The sequence below is a fragment of the Oryza sativa genome, chromosome 6 (genome assembly GCF_034140825.1).
Source record: "Oryza sativa Japonica Group chromosome 6, ASM3414082v1".
NCBI lineage: Eukaryota > Viridiplantae > Streptophyta > Magnoliopsida > Poales > Poaceae > Oryza > Oryza sativa.
The window spans coordinates 30,630,957-30,649,985 of record NC_089040.1 but is presented as its reverse complement, the minus strand read 5'-3'; the positions used below and the strand labels follow the sequence as shown (position 1 = coordinate 30,649,985).

The 19,029-nt window shown below is 40.7% G+C and overlaps 2 protein-coding genes and 1 pseudogene across 4 annotated transcripts; all 3 read left to right on the top strand.

Annotated features, from left to right (window-relative positions):
- Positions 1-211: 211 nt before the first annotated feature.
- Positions 212-7,869, top strand: LOC4341999 (probable histone acetyltransferase HAC-like 2). Of its 2 annotated transcripts, none has more exons than XM_066311189.1 (7): positions 212-421; positions 610-815; positions 954-1,065; positions 3,304-3,511; positions 3,648-4,157; positions 5,692-7,376; positions 7,570-7,869. In XM_066311189.1, the coding sequence occupies exons 2-7, from the start codon at positions 649-651 to the stop codon at positions 7,726-7,728; spliced, it is 2,841 nt and encodes a 946-aa protein (XP_066167286.1). In that variant the 5' UTR covers positions 212-421; positions 610-648; the 3' UTR covers positions 7,729-7,869. The 2 variants fall into 2 exon arrangements, with proteins under 2 accessions (XP_066167286.1, NP_001408812.1); NM_001421883.1 differs by having other exon boundaries at positions 3,385-3,511; positions 3,648-4,016; positions 7,570-7,728.
- Positions 7,846-13,421, top strand: LOC107275303 (probable histone acetyltransferase HAC-like 2; annotated as a pseudogene).
- Positions 13,422-14,562: 1,141 nt separating this feature from the next.
- On the top strand, positions 14,563-18,785 carry LOC4341998 (protein HIGH CHLOROPHYLL FLUORESCENCE PHENOTYPE 173, chloroplastic). Of its 2 annotated transcripts, none has more exons than XR_010742226.1 (13): positions 14,563-15,339; positions 15,911-16,123; positions 16,235-16,439; positions 16,559-16,634; positions 16,743-16,878; positions 16,990-17,094; positions 17,199-17,276; positions 17,491-17,662; positions 17,750-17,815; positions 18,052-18,108; positions 18,197-18,274; positions 18,354-18,401; positions 18,513-18,785. XR_010742226.1 is itself a non-coding variant. In XM_015787517.3 (13 exons), exons 1-13 carry the CDS (start codon positions 14,617-14,619, stop codon positions 18,582-18,584), a joined length of 1,947 nt encoding a protein of 648 aa, XP_015643003.1. In that variant the 5' UTR covers positions 14,563-14,616; the 3' UTR covers positions 18,585-18,785. The 2 variants fall into 2 exon arrangements, 1 of the variants encoding a protein (XP_015643003.1); XM_015787517.3 differs by having other exon boundaries at positions 17,573-17,662.
- Positions 18,786-19,029: the final 244 nt, after the last annotated feature.

Sequence of the window (19,029 nt, the reverse complement as noted above, 5' to 3'; positions counted from 1 at the left end):
TATGAAAATTACTTTAAAATATTATAATAACATATTTTTTAACTTTGTAATAATTAAAACTTAATCAATCATACGTTAATACCACATCGTTTTACGTAGAAAACTTAATTTCATATTCCGGAGAAAAAGAACACCACCATCGTATGCTTTTGCGCGTATTTCAGCTGGTGATCAATGCACTACTTATAGAGGGGGGTTACGGAAAACCCGTGCCGCCAACTCGTTGCCCTCTCTCGCGTCGCCGCTTTGCGAACCCCCCGATTCGAAAACCAACTCCTTGCGCCCCTAGACCCTAGCCCCTCCCCTCCCCGTGCTCTCGCCCTCGTCTCCTCCTCACGAGTCGCGAGTCGCCTCCGCCGATCGCCGTCCCGCGAGCACCGGTGCCGGCGTCCCGCTGATTCCGCCGCATCCGTCGTCGCCGGTGAGCGCCCGTACGCCGTAATCCTCTTTTTTTTTCTTTTTCTCATTCCTCTTTATCCACGCCTTAACCTGGATGCTAATAACGACATTTTTGTTCCCGACGATTTAGGGTTTAGCTAAACCCCCAATTTAGTGCTTAACTAAACCCCCATACCCCCATAATTTAGGGTTCGATCCTGTGTTTGGCAGCTGATGATGGTGATAAGTTGATGCGTTGATGGGTATAAGATGAAGCAGGGGCAAGGGGCTCACCTCTCTGGGCAGAGGATAGGCCATCATCCTACTGCGCAGATGAATCCGGGCGATGGCGATGGCAATGGGCGGCATCAGGTCGCTTCAGGTCATGCTAGTGCGGATCCTGAGTTAATGAACTTGCGTATACGCATGACCAACAGGTTGTAAGCTCTCTCATGTTGCCCATCTCCCCGCGCAGTAAATCATGCTTCTTAATTGTTCCAAATGCGCATCGGGCTAGCGGAAAAAACTGCTTATTAGAATGTGTGTTAAAAACGTTTTCAATTTAACAATTGTAGGATTTGGGAGTTACTTTCAAGGGAACCTAAGCTTCAAACAAGGCCTAGAAAACTGGTGTCAGACTTGGCAAAACGGTTTGAGGCAGTTATATACAAGAAGAATCCAAATAAGGTAATCCAGATTTCTTTTACTTATTTTTTTTATCAAAGGGCCTTACCCAGTTAGCCCTCAATTTCCATTAATAGAAATGAGACTAGAATACAGAGGTAGCAAAAGAGTCTTAAGAAGTCTTCAGACGCCAAAGAAACAAAAGGAAAAACAGAACTAGCTACCTAAGTCTGTCTGCAGCAAAATAAAGAAAGAAAAAGGGATAAAAGGAGAAAACAAAAAGATCCCCTCAGGGACCTCCTGTAGCCTTCATCATTTTTCCTGGTCTATCTGGGGTAGTGATCTTCAGTTGAACTCCAGCCTTCGCCACGTCAATCTCCATCCAAACTGAGACTGAAAAACTTCACTTGTGGTTTGCCTTAGGAGCTGAACTCCCCACCGCAATCTTCTTTGGCTTTCCTCCGAAGTCTGCAAGATTGCCCAGTTCAACATCCAATTGCAAGCAGTGTGTAAGATCTCAGTAGGGTCATATGGTAATACATTTTTAAAACAAGCTTTATTTCTTGTCTTCCAAATTGCCCTGAGAACTGCTGCAATCCCCACCACCAGTAAACCCCCTGTTTCCTTATCCCCTTTTTTTGTCCATTTCCCCACGGACCCCACCACTTGTTGCAAATTATTCACTGGTTTTAAGCCAAAAGCACACACTACTGCATTCCAGGTGAATATAGCCATAGGGCAATCAAAAAAGAGATGTTGTAAAGTTTCTTTCAAATCTCAAACCTAAGAAAGTAGGGAAGGCTATTTATAAGCACGGTAGTTTAGACTTGAAGTGTGTACCTCTTTTTTTTTTTCGTGTGTGTGGCCGTGGAGGGTTTGGTGAAGAAGCGTGTATCTCATTCAGCTAGAAATGCACAGGAGCATTTTACAAGTTTTTAGAAGGGTCAAGGGTTGAAGGTTGATTTCTTTTGCTTACAGTTGTTTAATCTCTTTGCTTGGTGAGTGGACATGTAGGTTTGGGGAGTTTGAGAGCAAACTCCCTCCTTTTTAATAGCTGGGATGGGTGAGAGCAAACTCCCTCCTTTTTAATACTTAGGATGGGTGCAAATTGGGAGGGAATTCCCCCCTTTAAATGTAGATAGGTGATTCCGAGCCATCCATCACAATTTGAAATCCAATCTCTAACTCTTATCACTCATACCAAAATAAGTTTGGGATTGAGAATAAAAAAAATCAAACTCCCATGATTAATTACACCACCAACTCCTTTTCTAAACCCCTGACTCTCTTCCCCCAAGCTGCAAAACAGCCCCTTAGGTCCAGAAATTTTTCAATAAATTCCAAAATCTAAGAATCTAGAGAATATTATTTTATTTCTAAGCAGGTCAATCTAGGCTTGTAGTGTGTATGTGACATGTAGAACTTTTTACCATTTAGGCTGTGTTCGGCAGCCTGGTTGGCAACCCATATCTTGCAGACGGAAAACGGAGCAGTCCATTAGCGCGTGATTAATTAAGTATTAGCTTTTTTTAAAAAATGGATTAATATGATTTTTTAAGCAACTTTCATATAGAAACTTTTGGCAAAAAACGCATCGTTTAGCACTTTGAAAAGCGTGCGCGCGGAGCACGAGGGAGTTGTGTTGGGAACCCATGGTGCCGAACTAAGCCTTAATGTGACATGGTTGATATGAACTGCAAGAAAGAATAACTATGCTGATCACAGATTTTAATACATGGTTATTTACAGCCCAATCATGTTTACAAAAGACATCCGAAGCCCTAGAAAGCTTTCAAATTTTCTGGTGCCTGGAGTAGGCTGGTGGATACCACAAGCATGAATCCTTTCCATCAGACTTATCATGGAGACATCATCCTCTAATTTTTGCTCCACGAATCTAAATTATTTAAATTCAAAAATTACTGAGTGCACTTATAGGGACATAGATTCCCGACTTACCATAAATATGATTTATAAAAATGACCCCATGCATCCAGTTATGTGGAAGTTGAATGTCTAATCAAATGTTTTGGGGTTACAAAATAAAGGTGCACTAAAATGCCTTTCACAGTTTCTTTTTTGGAAAATGGGCTATACACAATGAAAACATCACTCCTTCCTACAATTATAAAACTTCATTGCTTTTATGTCTAATTTGGTTTTGGTGTGTGCTGAAAAAAAAATTAAATTAAGCAATTATAAAGCTTCCATTTTCTTTCGTAACAGCTCTTACTCGTACTGTACCAATATTTTTGCTATTGAATTACTCTTTTCCCTTACCAACCTATCTATTTTGATCAGGCTGCCTACTATAGTATATTGAATGGAGAAATCTTTCCACATCTACAACATGCTCTTAGTACCCATATGGCTCAACATCAGCAAGGTCAACAAATGCTGCAGCAATTAACATCTTCTTCCAGTTATGGCACAACAATTCCAATACCTGATGTGGTTCAGAATGCAAGTGGAAATACTAGAGCGCTCTATGAGATGGACAACACAAGTGGTAACTCGAATATATGTACTTGGCTTATGTTTGCAGATATTATTTGCTCATCTCATCTTTGATTTTTTAAATTTTTGCCCTAAACCTTGTCTTTGAACATTTGTCTATTCTTGTACTTAACATACGCCGCTTGCAGGTCCCATGTCTAACGGACACCACCACTTCTCCGCCAATTTCCCACTACATTCCACCACTAAGGGTGCCTCATTAGAGATGAGTGCAGTGAGCATGCAAGAAGGGAAGATAACCCATATGATCCCGACACCAGGATCTAGCAATCAACAAAGTTTACCTGGCAATTTTCATTATTCAACTGGAACTGGATACTTGAATGGGAAATCAAACGTCATGGCACAAATGCAGGAGCAGCAGGCGCCATTTGCTAGTAAAATTAATTGCTGTCCAGTGCAGCGTGATCTTGGTGGCTATGCTGGTTCTGGGGTACATTCTGACATACTGAACAATTCATCCCCGTATGGTGTATCGGAAGCACATATGATTGATGGTATGGGGTTACATAGGTCAAATGTGCAGGTCATAAACAGAACTGTGGTACCAGAAACATTCATTAACCCATCTCCTTATGGAATTTCCCCCAATAAACCTTTGCAGCGACATGTCAATCCTTCTACACGGAGTACACCAAGTAAGATTTCCATATATGTGTATGCACCCCCTCTTTGGTTCCATTATTTCTTATCAGTTGTCCCACCATAAAGTGGAAAGTTAATCAGAGCAAGTAGTGACTCTCGGCAACATTATTTTCTGAGATAGTTTTCTTTAAGATGACACGCCTAATGTACAAGTCAAGAATTAATTTGGTGGAATTCATTCAAAGATGGTTGAGAAGTACTAACCATGTCACCTGAAAGGAAAATATCTTAGAAAATAATGTGTTAGCCTGCTATTCAAATCACAAATGCTTGCAGCATGTGGAGTTGCGGACATGTCTTGAGAAGGAACAAAGTGTATCAGACACAAAAGTACAAAACATGCTTTTCAAATGGAGTGTGCCCTGCATTTATCATCATCAACAAAACCACCTTGTATATGCCATCAGGGGGAAGCCAAAGATGGTTGGGGCCTGGGGGAGGGGTTGCCACTAAATATACAGCGCACGTGCGCAGTTGGTATTATAGCTTAGGTAGGGGATTATCCAATGGAGGGTGGGATGTGTGGCTGTATGTGACAAGAATTTTAATATATTTTTATTCCATAATTCCAATCCCCCAAGAGGGACAGAGGATGTGATTTCTCTCTACCCTTTGATTCCACTTTCCCTTGGAAAAGGAGGTGTAGGAGAGCACTCGTTGTTCTCTAAGGCCTGAGACCATAAGACTTTAGGCGTCTCTGATCGTCAAGCCCTATAGGGAAGTAGGTGGTAACAGCGGGGGCCTATAGGTAATGGAACAGCTTCCAACTGTTGGATACCCCCATTATATATTCTTTAGATATTTGTAGTTTAGTAATCGGAGCAGATGATAGACCAGAGCAGACCAGAGAACGAACCTTAGATGGTAGAGGACAATAGAGGATAACAAGCCAGAAAAGTTTAAGGGCCTTTTTCCAGTGCCGAGGAGAGCCCGTCCTAGTGTCTTGCAGTTTAAGCTATCTAGTTCTAAATGATTAGTGTATAAAATAATTATTTGGAATAGAGGATAAATTATGTAAGCATGAGATTATAAGAAATCTACTTTTGAGAACTCTTTATGTAGCAAAATCATATTTGAAATATTATCAAATTGTATACAATAGGCACATGACAAATATACAAATTATTCAAAAAAAAATTGCTCTTCTGTTCTAGAAAGCATTACAATTCCTGTAATCCTTATTGCTTGTTTGGTAGGCAGGGAGACTTATGGTCCCTCTGTTTCCCGTCCCCTTTCCTTTTTTTTCCTCTCTTTTTGTTGGCCGGGCCATGCATTTACCCTTTACTTCTCTTAATACAAAGATGCGCGCCTTGTGTATTCCCCAAAAAATAGGCAGGGAGACTGAATCCCTATGGAGAACTGCACATACATTTGACTTGTTAATGTTTAGTCCGGAGTTCATTTGTGCTTTGCATGATTTAACTTGAGATTTGTTACTATCTTGGTTTTTGTCTCTTTGATTAGAAAAGTAGTACTCACTGTAGGTAGGCTTTTCAAAACAGTGAATTATGTTGTTTCTTTTTACAGCTCCTGCAGATATAGCTGCCTCTACAAGTTTTAATGGCACCGGTTCTTCTGCCTTATCAACTACGAGTTATCTAGATATGACTACTGTAAATTCGCTGCCTAAATCAAGAATGGATTCTGGGTTGATTATGAGTCAGCCAACCATCCAGTCCTTTCAAACAGAGTATTATATACAAACTGAAGGATTGGATCTGCAAGAAAAGATTTCTCTTGAACAGCTGCATCAGCAGGTGAATCAGCTGCATCTTATTCAGCCTCATTCCCAGTATGCGCAGAACCAATGTAGCTTAAAGCTCCAGCAGCAAAATTCACTGCATCATCTTGTTATGTCGAGGGGAAATGTATTGACGCAATGCCATCTTGGTTCTGATCATGCTGAGAAACTATTGGACAAGAGAAATCAATTGCACAGTGAACTGGTGTCTTCACAAATAAACGAGCATGTTGGCCTGACAAATCTCCAGGGCCATTATGAGCAAACACAATATCATGATAATTACAAAAAGGGCCAAATGTCTGCCAGTTCTCAGAACCTTGGTATCCCAGCCCCTCATGATTTGTTGCCTCCACAACAGCAATTCGATGATGGTTCATACCGTCTGAGTTGTTTCTTGAAAGAAACATACACTAAACCATTGCAACCACATTGTAAATCAAAACCAATGAAAGAAGTGATCATGACTAGTTTGCTGAGTGGAAAGATCCAGGATGGTTTTTGTCAGAAAAAAATGGCACGAGATAGAGAACATCATCCTATTATATCTGGTTGGCACAGTGCTGGCTGCGCTGCGACTTCATTTGGATCTGAAGAAGTCATGGAAAACACTAAACAATACCATGCCCAGGCACGTTGGTTACTATTTTTGTTCCATGCAAAATCATGTACATCTCCTCCAGGAAGTTGTAAATCTTCATATTGTGATCGTGTACGGGAGTTAGTGGTTCATTTGACGGACTGTCAAATAAAGGACTGTTCATATCGACACTGTAGGGAGTCAAAGATGGTATCTGATCACTATAAGAATTGTATTAACGAGCATTGTCATGTTTGCTGCAAAGCAAAAGAAATGTTGCGTCGCTCTTCTGAACTGGCACATAAACAGAATCCTGCTGAACCTATACTTATTACTCAGCACAATATGAATCAAAGAAGTGCCGATAGGGTACATGGTGATAGAATGGACATTGACCAGGCAGTTGAAACCTTTGATGACCAACCACCAGCAGCAAAGCGTCCAAAGTTGCAGCTTGTGTCTCCCGATGCATCTGAGAATGTCCCTGTCTGTCAAAAAAACCCAGGGTTTATGTTGCAGGAAGCCCATCCTAGACAGCTTGATCAGAACAAAAAGATGGTCCCTGATCAAGAGGTAGACGTGGGGCTTGATATCCGACATCCACAAGTTACTTTAGTCAGCTGTCATGGTAGTGATGAGAAAATTGGTGCTGCGCAAAATACTGTTATTCCTGGTGCTTTAAACAAGATACATTGTCATGTCCAGCAAGAAACTGTTGTGGCTGATAAAGAGAGTGTGACTGTTGTTGATGTTAAGAAAAAAACAGGCTCTGTGGATGTCACGATCTCCAAAACTGGGAAACCAAAGGTAAAAGGTGTTTCACTCATGGAATTGTTTACTCCAGAACAAATACATGAACACATCAACAGTCTAAGGCAGTGGATTGGTCAGGTATGCTTCTTGACCTGGACAAAATCTCTAGTATGTTGCAGTATCTTTCTGCGAGGTTGTTTATGTTTCCATAAATTTAAGACGATGAAAAGATGCAGCTTACTGCTGATTTACATAAGTCATAACACTACATTCATACCTTACAGACTTTCTCGCAGTTTTGTGCAATCCTTTTATTCAATATTCAATGTAGGAAATTGAATTTGAATTTAAAGCTTCATCTGGTTTAAAAATTTCTGGTCTGATGTGGAAATTATTGCCTTGCACCATGACCAGTACAGCAAACCATAGTGTATGCATATCTGATGTGCCTGGTGTTTTGCTTAATTTATTGTTTGGATTCATGTTTTAATGCTAGTACAGCAAAGCATAGTGTATGCATATGCAACAAGATGGATTTATGGTGCTGTGAAGCATAAGCTTTATACCTGATTCTATAATTTGACAGAGTAAGGCTAAAAGCTGAAAAGAATCAAGTGATAGGATATTCTGAAAGTGAGAGCTTATGCCAGCTTTGCAAAGTTGAAAACCTTACGTTTGAACCTCGACCAATATATTGTTCTCCTTGTGGTGCTCGGATAAAACAAAATGCATCATATTATACTGGGTCTACTGCTATGGGTCGCCTTTTTTTCTGTATCTCGTGTTACAATGCATCTCTGGGCAACACAATTGAGGTGGAGCTTATTAAACTCTCAAAAGCAGATCTTGAGAAAAAGAGAAACAGTGACGAACCAGAGGAAGGGGTAAGCACTTTCTCCTTCTGTTAGGCTGTAGAGTATTTTATCTATACTGATTCTTGCATACTGATTTGTTCCTATTGATTGGATCTACAGTGGGTTCAGTGTGACAAATGTGAATGCTGGCAACATCAGATCTGTGCACTTTTCAATGCCAGAAGAAATGATGTTGAAGAAGCAGAATACACTTGCTTCAAATGTTATATTGAGGAGTTTAAACGTGGTTTGCGCATGCCTTTACCAGAGAGTGTTGTTCGTGGTGCCAAAGATCTGCCAAGGACCCTGCTTAGCGATCATATAGAAGAACGACTTTTTAAACGACTCAGGGAGGAGAGACAGGAACGGGCAAATAAGTTAAAGACAAGTTTGGATGAGGTTAGTGTGACTATAATTTGTTCCGGTTCCCATAGGCTTTATTGTAAGGTTTGCAAGAGGCCCAGTGATACATATTTGCTAGTAGTATTTAATTTAATTTTTTTTGCTGGGTCGGCGAAGGAGCTGACCAAATTTCATTAAGATTGAAAGGGAGTAAATATGTATTTAATTTAATTTCTATGTATGAATTATTGCTGCTGTCTTGTTTGTCCTTCAATGGCAGTCTATCCTGTAAATTTAGCATATGACACTAATATTCTCAACAAAATATTGTATTCCTTATTTTCTTATCTACAAATAGATATTCCTTATTTACTCCTAATTTTCCCACCATGTTAGGTTCCTGGAGCAGATGGACTTGTGGTCAGAGTTGTTTCATCAGTGGACAAGAAACTGGAAGTTAAACCACATTTTTTCAAGATTTTGCAAGAGGACAATTATCCAGCTGAGTTCCCTTACAAGTCTAAGGTGAGAAAGTGGTCTGATCATTTGAAATATGTGATCGCCTCTTGATGTTAGTAGTTCTAAGAAATTCTTTCCGTAATGAAAGTTTTATTAAATAAATCAAGAAAATAAAATCCTAATTCTCTTTAACATTTCCAAATATTTTGCAGGCTATTCTTTTATTTCAGAAAATAGAAGGTGTGGAAGTATGCTTATTTGGCATGTATGTCCAAGAATATGGTGCAGAATGCAAATTCCCAAACCAACGTCGGGTTTATCTGTCATATCTTGATTCTGTTAAATACTTTAGACCAGATATAGAAACAGTGTCCGGGCAGGCCTTAAGGACATATGTGTACCATGAAATTCTGGTAATTCGCTATGCCTATTGAGTTCTCTTCAATACTTTCTTGTTTAGATTTGTCAAGAAGAGGGGAATAGTTTCCTAATCAATCACTCGACTAATAATTTCTCGTTTTGATAATTTCTTTTGTCTCTAATACTAGTTTTTTTTCTGGATACAGATAGGTTATCTTGAGTACTATAAGCAGCGTGGATTCACCAGTTGTTATATATGGGCTTGCCCTCCTGTTAAAGGTGAAGATTACATTTTGTATTGCCATCCAGAGATTCAGAAGACACCAAAGTCTGATAAACTGCGTCAGTGGTAAGACCATAGATTGGCATCTATGTTGTTATCCTTGTTAATAGTGTGGCTGCATTTGTGGGGTAATGCTCTGCCCTTGGCAGCAAAAAAATGGTTTCTGATGAATGAATCAGGAACTGGGGCTTTGTCCCTGTAATTCTAAAAACAATTAATGTGCTGCATTTAATAGATTAATGAATACCATATTTTCCATCTGCAGCTCTTGCCTCATATACGATTAATATTCCTTTACACACAGGTACTTATCTATGCTTCAAAAGGCTATTAAGGAGAACATTGTTGTCGAGTTGACAAATCTCTATGATCAATTTTTTGTCACTGCAAAAGAATGCAAGATAAAAGTATCTGCAGCTCGCTTGCCATATTTTGATGGAGATTATTGGCCAGGAGCTGCAGAAGATATTATCAACCAACTTCAACTAGAGGGTGATGGTAAGCTGCTGAAGAAGGGGAGAGTAAATAAAATTATCACAAAACGAGCTTTAAAAGCTGCCGGCCACACTGATCTAAGTGGGAATGCTTCAAAAGAGGCTATGCTGATGCAAAAAGTAATATTCTTTTTCATGCAGTATATGTACTTACGCCATTGAGTTTTTTTTTTTTTTGCGAGGTTATGCCATTGAGTTTTGTTGTAGTTCTATTATATGTTATTCATAGTCATCATCTTGATTCTATGCAGCTTGGAGAAATCATTTGCCCAATTAAGGATGATCTCATCATGGTCCATTTGCAGTATTCGTGCAGTCACTGTTGTACCTTTATGGTGTCTGGAAGACGCTGGGTCTGCAATGAATGCAAAAGTTTTTATATTTGTGACAGGTACATTAAATTATTTCATTGTATGGTACTTTTGATATGATAGATTCGAAATTCAGTACTTTTTGTTTGATAAATGTGCATGATCACGGATCTATTTGTCACTATATGTAGACTTTAGCCAAATAAGTCGCAAGTGATAAGAATATTTTCATTTTCTTTTCCTTACCCTGTGATATGGAAGGAATTGTGGTATGGTGGTTTGTAAAAATGTGTTTTGTTGGTTATCTAATCAGTACACAACATTATAAGTTGGCATGTGGTGAACTGGTTTTGGGTTCTATCGTTGTTTGAATCTTGTCAGAGCCTATAGCTAGGTTAATAGTTGCTACTGTAGACACCCGAGGAGTCCTTGTGACGCATACATATAATACTGTCTCTGGATAATACGAGGTACATTCAAGCCTGCTGACTGAACATGGTGTTGTTTTGTGGAAGTGGGGGACTTATGGAAGATACTCCACTAAATCAACTTATCTAGGCTATGGATTAGTTCCCTGGGAGATCATCCAGCATGGAGATTCTGTGTGGCACTTCATTGAAAATAGTAGTACTTCACTTGGCTGGCAGTCCATCGTAGCCAACAGATCAAACAAGTCGAGACAGTATTAAATTGATCACATACTGGTCGAATGCCCACAAGTACAGAGGATGATGCCAGCCGGTGCAAGTCAGGTACCACACTGCTTCCTATCCAATCAGGAAAGGTTCCATCATTGGTGTTACAGAAGTAGGGAGAAGATAAGCTAATTCAACGTGCTGAGGCTATGCTACCATTGTGATACTGGTGGCATGGATGATTTGGAAGGAAAGGAACAATTACCCTTTTAATCAAGAGAGCAATATATCGTCTCAGTTAGCAAGGAAGCTTAGGTTATAGGCTCCTATCCTGGTAGTCTAGAAGACTAGAATAGGCGGATAGATGGTGGTCAGTGGTCAGAAACATGTGTTGTGAGACTAGAAGTTAATTTATCACCTACTGCATGGGGACATGGGGTTGTTTTTTTTAGAGAAGTGCATGGGTTGTTTGTTATATCCAAACTCTCTGCCTTTCAATTCAAGGCTTAATAATGCACATGCCTTTTGCATATTCCTTAAAAACAATTGCTACTGTTGCTTTTGAACTGATGAGTTTGTTGTTGCAGGTGTTATAATGCAGAGCAGCGGCTTGAGGAGAAGGAGAGGCACCCAAGTAATAGTAAATGTTTGCATATACTCCACCCAGTAAGTAATGGATAGCATTCAAGTTTTAATTCATAGATATCAGTAAAGCAACAGGGTAAATAATCACCAAATCTCTTTTATTTCATATCATTGCTTAGGTTGAAATTGTTGGGGTCTCTGAAGATACCAAGGACAGAGATATTATCTTAGAAAATGAGATCTTTGACACCAGACAGGCATTCCTGAGTTTTTGTCAAGGGTATCATTATCAATATGACACCCTCCGCCGTGCAAAGCATTCCACCATGATGATGCTATACCACCTTCATAATCCAACTGGACCAGCTTTTGTTGCCACATGTAATGTCTGCAATTGCGATATTGAAAATGGTCAAGGGTGGTATTGTAAAGATTGCCCAGACTTTGATATGTGTGCTTCATGTTACCAAAAACATGAGGTGCCAATCATCATCACAAGTTAACAAACCATCCATCATCTGCAGAATGTAATGTTCAAAACAAGGGAGCTTGGCAGAAGCACGTTCAGCAGGTGATTTCTATTTTCTGAGCAAATTGAATGTCAGAAAGGTTTATTTACACATTTTCGTTATCTGCATTGCAGTTCGACCATTGTAGGAATGGGTTGTTGATATTCAGTCACAGCTCTACACTTTTGTTTTGACTGTAGTCTAGATGCTATTGCCGTACTCTTTAACCGCTCCATTTTCTCTTCAAAATCGTGCTTGTACACTTTTAGTGCTATAGTGCCACACACCTAGGAAATAGTGAGGTATATGCATTTTTTTTGTTTGCTCGACAGTTGCAATATATGCCTTGCCTGTGCTTACTGCAAGTTATTGTTCTTATGGGACAGAATTGGTGCTGAGGTTTTGATTTATATTTAACTATATATGAGCTAAGGTTTACCAATAATTTTTCCAGTTAACTTTTTGTGTGGAAAAGGACTATTTATTGTTTTGGGCTAATCCATTTTCTATATTGAGTCCATGAAGGAAGTGGTCTTAAATTTATTATGTTCTTTTCTTGGTCCTGCAGGTGCGTGTATGGCTTGAACTTGCACTGCATGCATCATCATGTCATGTTCGTAATTGCCAATACCCTAACTGCCGAAAACTTAAGGGACTCTTTCATCATGGGGCGCAGTGCAAGATACGACTAACTAAAGGTTGTAAACAATGTGCGAGAATGTGGTATATAATTCGACTCCACTCCCAATCTTGCAGACAATCAGATTGTGCTGTGCCAAGATGCCGGTAGGCCTTCCCCTCCCACCCCTTCTGCATATCTGCGTGTTCAATCCGATGCCATTACAATAGCCTTGGCTAATATTGAGTCGTGTAATTTTGCGTTGCTTGGGCACAGGGATTTTAAAAGTTTCGAAAGGAAACAGAACCAGCTGTCCGAGTCTAGGAGGATGGCTTCTGTAAATGAGAGGGTAAGGCAAAGAGTTGCAGAAGTAACTCGCCATGAATGAAGGAATAAAATTACACAAGCAGAGAATCACTAACACCAAAGTGCTTTGTCATTCGGGTGAGATGACTCAATTTACCCATTTAGTCATTTTCTAGCCATGGTATTTTTGGTGCGCCTGACTGGAACTCTGGAAGTGACAATAGGTGCATGCATTGTAGCTGGTAATTGCTCGCTGAGTGTTACTGCGAGAGCCTGCTTTGGAAATGTATATATATAGGAAAGAAACAGGGATAATCAGCCATTCCATTTGTTAATTACAGCCCCTACGTACTCTAAATCCCTGTAGAGTGAATCGTTTATTATTCTTCAATTATAGTATCAATGTACAGTCAAATGTTGCCTCTTTTCTGCAGTCTGATTCCTGATGTTTCTTTTGTACTTGTCACTATACACCCAATCCCAGCAAGCTTCCATGCCTTATCTGTTAGGTAATGGAGATGCCTGAAGAATATGATAGTTACTCCCTCCGTCTCATGATATAATGGATTTTGACACTATTTAATCACTCGTCTTATTCAAAATAATTGTGTAAATATAAAAAACAAAAAGTTACGCTCAAAGTATTTTGGATAATAAAGTAAGTCACAAAAAAGTAAATAATTATTCTAATTTTTTTTAATAAGACGAGTGGTCAAACAGTACAAGAAAAACTTAAAATCCCTTATATTATTGGACAGAGGGAACAGAGGGAGTATTTCCTTGTCCGAATGCATGGAAGTGATCAAGTGAACTAGAGGCAGAGGAGCAGCATAGAATTTCCGAGGTGAGATTCATCCAGATTCCTGGACGGCCAGCTCATTTCCACGACATCCATTTCCTTTCGTCCATATGCTGATATCCAAAGTCACTCGCGCCCTATTCTTGTTGTCCAAACAAATTTGCCAACAAAAAAAGAAATCGGTAATATCCGAAACTGACAGCATTAGTTACTACCAAAATTTCATTTATGTTTGCGTGTTTAGCTTGCTGCCAAGTTTCTTACTGTCTTGGTTTCAAAATATAAACATTTCTGATTATGTATTATGACAAGTGCATAGCTAAAAATAATTATATTTTAAAACAGATAAGGTACGCATTACGCTAGCAAAAAATTTTTAGACATATCAAAATTTGATGGCAAAACAGGTAAATTCAAACGAATTTTGTTAGCGTTGCCAAAATTCCAACCAGCTGGCAGCCACGAGATTAGGAGAAGAGTAGCACACGAAAAGAAAAGAACACAGAGGCGCGCAGTGAACCCAGAATCGCCACGTCCACGCCTCGCTCGCGTTTTATCCGTTTCGAACTGCTCGTGTCGCGCCGCGCGCGGCGTGGGCGCCCCCGCGCCCCACCACTCGTGACGCCGACGTACGCTTTGCTCTCTCTCTGTGTCTCTGGCGCCGCGGGGCCCAGCGAACTCGCAACCGCAGCCACAACCGGAGCCCCATCACGGCAGCCACTCAGACGTCCTCCCCGCTTTATCACCGCGCCCGCGCGCGCCCGCGTCGTCGCCCAGTGCAATCTCGCAACCAATTTTCCACCGCCGCAGCAGCATCCATCCATGGCCGCCGCCATCGTGGCCGCGCGGGCGCCTCCGGGCGGCGGCGGCGCCGCAGCCGTCATCGCGTACCACCACTGCGCGTCCCCCTCGCGGGCGCTCCCGCTGGCGGCCGGCCCGTCCGCGGGAGGAGGGGTGGTGGTGGGGAGGAGATACCACCACCACGGCGGCGCGTGCTGCTTCGCCGCAAAGCCCACGCAGGTGGCCGCCGAGGTGGATCAGGGAGGGGCGGCCGAGCCGGGTGTCGCTTCCGCCAATGCTGCGGTGGAGGCGAAGCCGCGTAAGAAGGCGCGATCCCGGCGAGGAAGGAAGGGGAAAAGGTCGTCGTCGTCGGAGACCAGGACGACGGCGGTGCTCGAGGAGGAGGAGGAGGTGGAGGTGAAGGAGAAGAAGACGGAGGAGGATGGAGAGGAGGGGAAGAGGAAGGAGAAGGCGGCGGGGCTTGACCTGGACGAGGTGATGGCGGTGAGCCCCGTGGGGCTAGGGCGGCGGTCGCGGCAGATATTCGACGAGGTGTGGCGCAAGTTCTCGCGGCTGGGGCAGATGTCGAGCGCGTCGTCGACGGCGCTGGCGGAGGAGGAGCAGGCCGTGCTCATCCGCGGCGGACCCATGTGCGAGTTCACCGTCCCCGGCGCGCAGGACACCACCGTCCTCGTCGTCGGCGCCACCAGCCGCATCGGCCGCATCGTCGTCCGCAAGCTCATGCTCCGCGGGTACAATGTCAAGGTCAGCTATATCTAATCTATACTCCCCTGCTAATTATACTAGTTCCAGTTCAAATAATATATCTGAACTGATCTGATCTTACTGACAAATGAACATTCCAAGGGACTGGTTGAGAGTGTGATTTAAGAATTTAACATGATCTGTGATGTTTCATATCATCAATGTCTCTGTCTAGAATCCAGATTGTTTCCTTCCATGTATGCAACTTCAAAACTGTTGCTATACTGAAAAGTGATAATTGATGGCTTTGAACTATAGTTCCTGATATCTTCATCTAGTTGGTTCTAGATATGTGTGTGCATTTAGTTGTCTGCTTCATCCCCATTTGCTGAATTCTCCAGGATTTAAGGTCTGTGTTGAATATGACAAAGTATGCAACGTGTAATATGCATACGTACTCGGTACTCCCTAACAATGAACATGGAGAAACAAAGAGTGATCAATAGCAAAATTGGAAAACATTTCGATGTTGGAAATGGACAGTGAACAGTAATGTTTCTGAAAATTTGCAAATTATTTACAGATGGTGGTTATCTGATCTGTTCGTACCATGGTTTTAACATTATAACAGGCTTTAGTTAGAAGGAATGATGCTGAAGTGATAGATATGCTCCCAAGGTCGGTGGATATTGTTGTCGGTGATGTTGGTGATCCTTCAACTGTCAAATCGGCTGTATCAGGTTGCAGCAAGATAATCTATTGCGCAACTGCACGCTCAACTATTACTGGAGACCTAAATAGGGTTGATAATCAAGGAGTAAGGAATGTTAGTAAGGCTTTCCAGGTATTCCTTATGACCTCAATTTATCATCTTACCGGTAGTAATGTTATTGATTTTGAGAGTATTCTTGCCTCATTGAAAATTTCTTTAACTCAGCTCTGCATTACGCTGCAGGATTACTACAATGAATTGGCTCAGCTTAGGGCTGGTAAAAGCAGCAAGAGCAAACTCCTGATAGCAAAATTTAAATCTCCCAAGTCTCTGAATGGTTGGGAGGTGGACCAGGGATCTTATTTTCCAAACACATTTGCTTCTAGGTTTGATGAAGGTATCGATGCATCATTTGACTTTTCAGAGGCTGGTCAAGCTGTTTTCTCAGGTATCACCTTCTGCTATGTAGATTTAGGACTTTCTTCTCTGCAAATGCACTAAGTTTGAGTTGCCTACACGTGCTGATTTCATTTCCATGTCAATTCTTACGAAACAACCTTTAATCAGGATTTGTTTTCACAAGAGGTGGATATGTTGAGATATCAAAAAGGCTATCTCTTCCTTTGGGATCTACTCTAGACAGGTATGATAAGATTTGTATATTTTACTAAGAAGATTCTTTGATTTTATTTTCGTATATTATACATCAGACTGAAAACTTTGGCATGTTATTCTTTCACTGTATACAAAGGTATGATGGCTTACTTTTTTCGGTGGGAGGAAATGGAAGATCATATGTTGTTATTCTTGAGACTGGTCCGCTGGCTGACACCTCCCAGAGCAAGAAGTACTTTGCTCGGATGACTACAAAAGTAGGATTTTGTAGGGTAAGTTGTGTTCAATAACCAAGCTGTATGATCAGATGCTTGTGCTTCCATCTAAGAAATCAAAGAATTCAGGAATTGACCATTTCTTTTGCCTTCTCTGTTTTTCTGCAGGTGAGGGTACCATTTTCAGCTTTTCGGCCAGTAAACCCTCAAGATCCTCCCCTAGACCCTTTTCTTGTGCATACACTAACAATTAGGTTTGAACCCAAAAGACAGGTTAGTACAATACAATGAATTTATTTGAAATGTTACCTTAAGGTAATAAATGTAGAGATGATTAAACATGAAATTGGTGGCTCAGCTTTTAATGTATTCTGCAGAGACCTGGTGATGGATCTCAAAGTGCTACTGACCCCAGAAATTTTGAGCTTATATTGGAATACATCAAAGCTTTGCCTGTAAGTTGTTCCTAGTTTGATTGTCTGTGGCATGCTTCGCTACTTTCATTTCCTTCCCTGTTTAATTCTTGTTGTGTCCAACTCTTCTTTTAATTTAAATACCTTCAACATTCCCACTGATTATTTTGGTAGGAAACATGACCTCTTTTTTTTTGTCAGAATTGAAAAGGCAATTCAATTAGGTTATAAAAGCATCTCTTTATTTCTTTTGCAGACTGGTCAAGAATTTTTGTCAGAATTGAGAAGGCAATTCAATTAGGTTATGTTTAAAAAGCATCTCTTTATTTCTTTTGCAGACTGGTCAAGAAACAGACTTCATTCTGGTCTCATGCTCAGGTTCTGGGATTGAACCTAACAGAAGAGAACAAGTCCTCAAAGCAAAAAAGGTTTTAATTTTAATAACCATTTAAAATGCTTACACTTCTCTAATTCAAATGTTCATCAAATTATTAAGGACCTTTGAACATTTCTAGGCTGGAGAGGATGCATTGAGAAGGTCAGGCCTTGGATACACAATAGTACGCCCTGGTCCACTGCAGGTATGGTGTATTGATAGACCTCCTGACAGAAATGCTTCACTTTGAGCTCATAAGTTTACATTCTGCTTTCAGATTATTTATTAAGCTAATAGCACTCCACTTCCATTCTATGTTCAATAATCATTAGAACATAATGTGTTAGTAGAAGATATTAATTAGAGATCAGTATTTGCAGACTGCTGTATACATATCATTAAAACCAGTTGCATCATGATCACTCAACCTTTTTTTTCCAGGAAGAACCTGGTGGTCAGCGTGCATTGATCTTTGATCAAGGGAACAGAATCTCGCAGGTGAACCTTCATAAACTATAGGAGTCTGCTTTTCCCATAATATGTTGATAGCATCATACATAAATAACTGATCTTTCTTGTAATATAGGGTATCAGTTGCGCCGATGTAGCAGATATTTGTGTCAAAGCATTGCATGATTCCACTGCTAGGAACAAAAGTTTTGATGTAAGCAACTTTCTTCCACTTTCTTCTGTATAGGATGATCAGTGTTGCAATACTAACTTGTTATTCCCTACTCACTTAGGTATGCTACGAGTATGTAGCTAAGCAAGGGAATGAGCTATATGAACTTGTGAGTATTTCTGAATCCACAACTGATGGAACTCTTAAATCTTAATCTCCTTTCTCCAATTGAGAGTTGCACCCCCAATTCTAATTTATTTTGTACTGAATGTTTCTGCAGGTGGCCCATTTACCAGATAAAGCTAACAACTATCTTACACCGGCATTATCTGTTCTAGAGAAGAACACCTGACTGATATGTCTCTGAGACTCAGATATTTGCCAAAATCAAAATGTGTATACTTTTCAACTTGTAAAGCATATGTTTTTTTCCCCATAGAAGCCGTGTGGAGTTCACATGATATGCCACTTTGGCCCTTTTTGTAAAGATGATCAACAGATTGACTTCAGGAAACAATTTCGATGGCTGTAATGATATATTCTTCCGTTCCTACTTCTTTTCCTTTGAGAGGGTAAACTTGCACATATTTTAACCAATAAAATGGGACCAAGTAGGTGGAGGAAAAAAGAAAGGACAAAATTTGAAGCAAAGAAAACAGCTGTTTCTAGAAGCAGTGTTTCTTTACATATAATCTGTTTACAGGTCACCTTGATTCCTTGGAAGATCCAAATTAACCACAGTAAGTTCAGCAATCAAACCTGACCCACTCCTACTGTAAGCTAAAAAAATATTTAAC

Coding starts and splice junctions, on each gene's coding strand:
- LOC4341998 (XM_015787517.3), top strand. CDS start 14,617: ATGGCCGCCGCCATCGTGGCCGCGCGGGCGCCTCCGGGCGGCGGCGGC. Junction 16,440..16,558: donor TGGTCAAGCTGTTTTCTCAG/GTATCACCTTCT, acceptor ACCTTTAATCAG/GATTTGTTTTCACAAGAGGT. Junction 17,663..17,749: donor AAGTCCTCAAAGCAAAAAAG/GTTTTAATTTTA, acceptor GAACATTTCTAG/GCTGGAGAGGATGCATTGAG.
- LOC4341999 (XM_066311189.1), top strand. CDS start 649: ATGAAGCAGGGGCAAGGGGCTCACCTCTCTGGGCAGAGGATAGGCCAT. Junction 1,066..3,303: donor ACAAGAAGAATCCAAATAAG/GTAATCCAGATT, acceptor TATTTTGATCAG/GCTGCCTACTATAGTATATT. Junction 3,512..3,647: donor TGAGATGGACAACACAAGTG/GTAACTCGAATA, acceptor CGCCGCTTGCAG/GTCCCATGTCTAACGGACAC.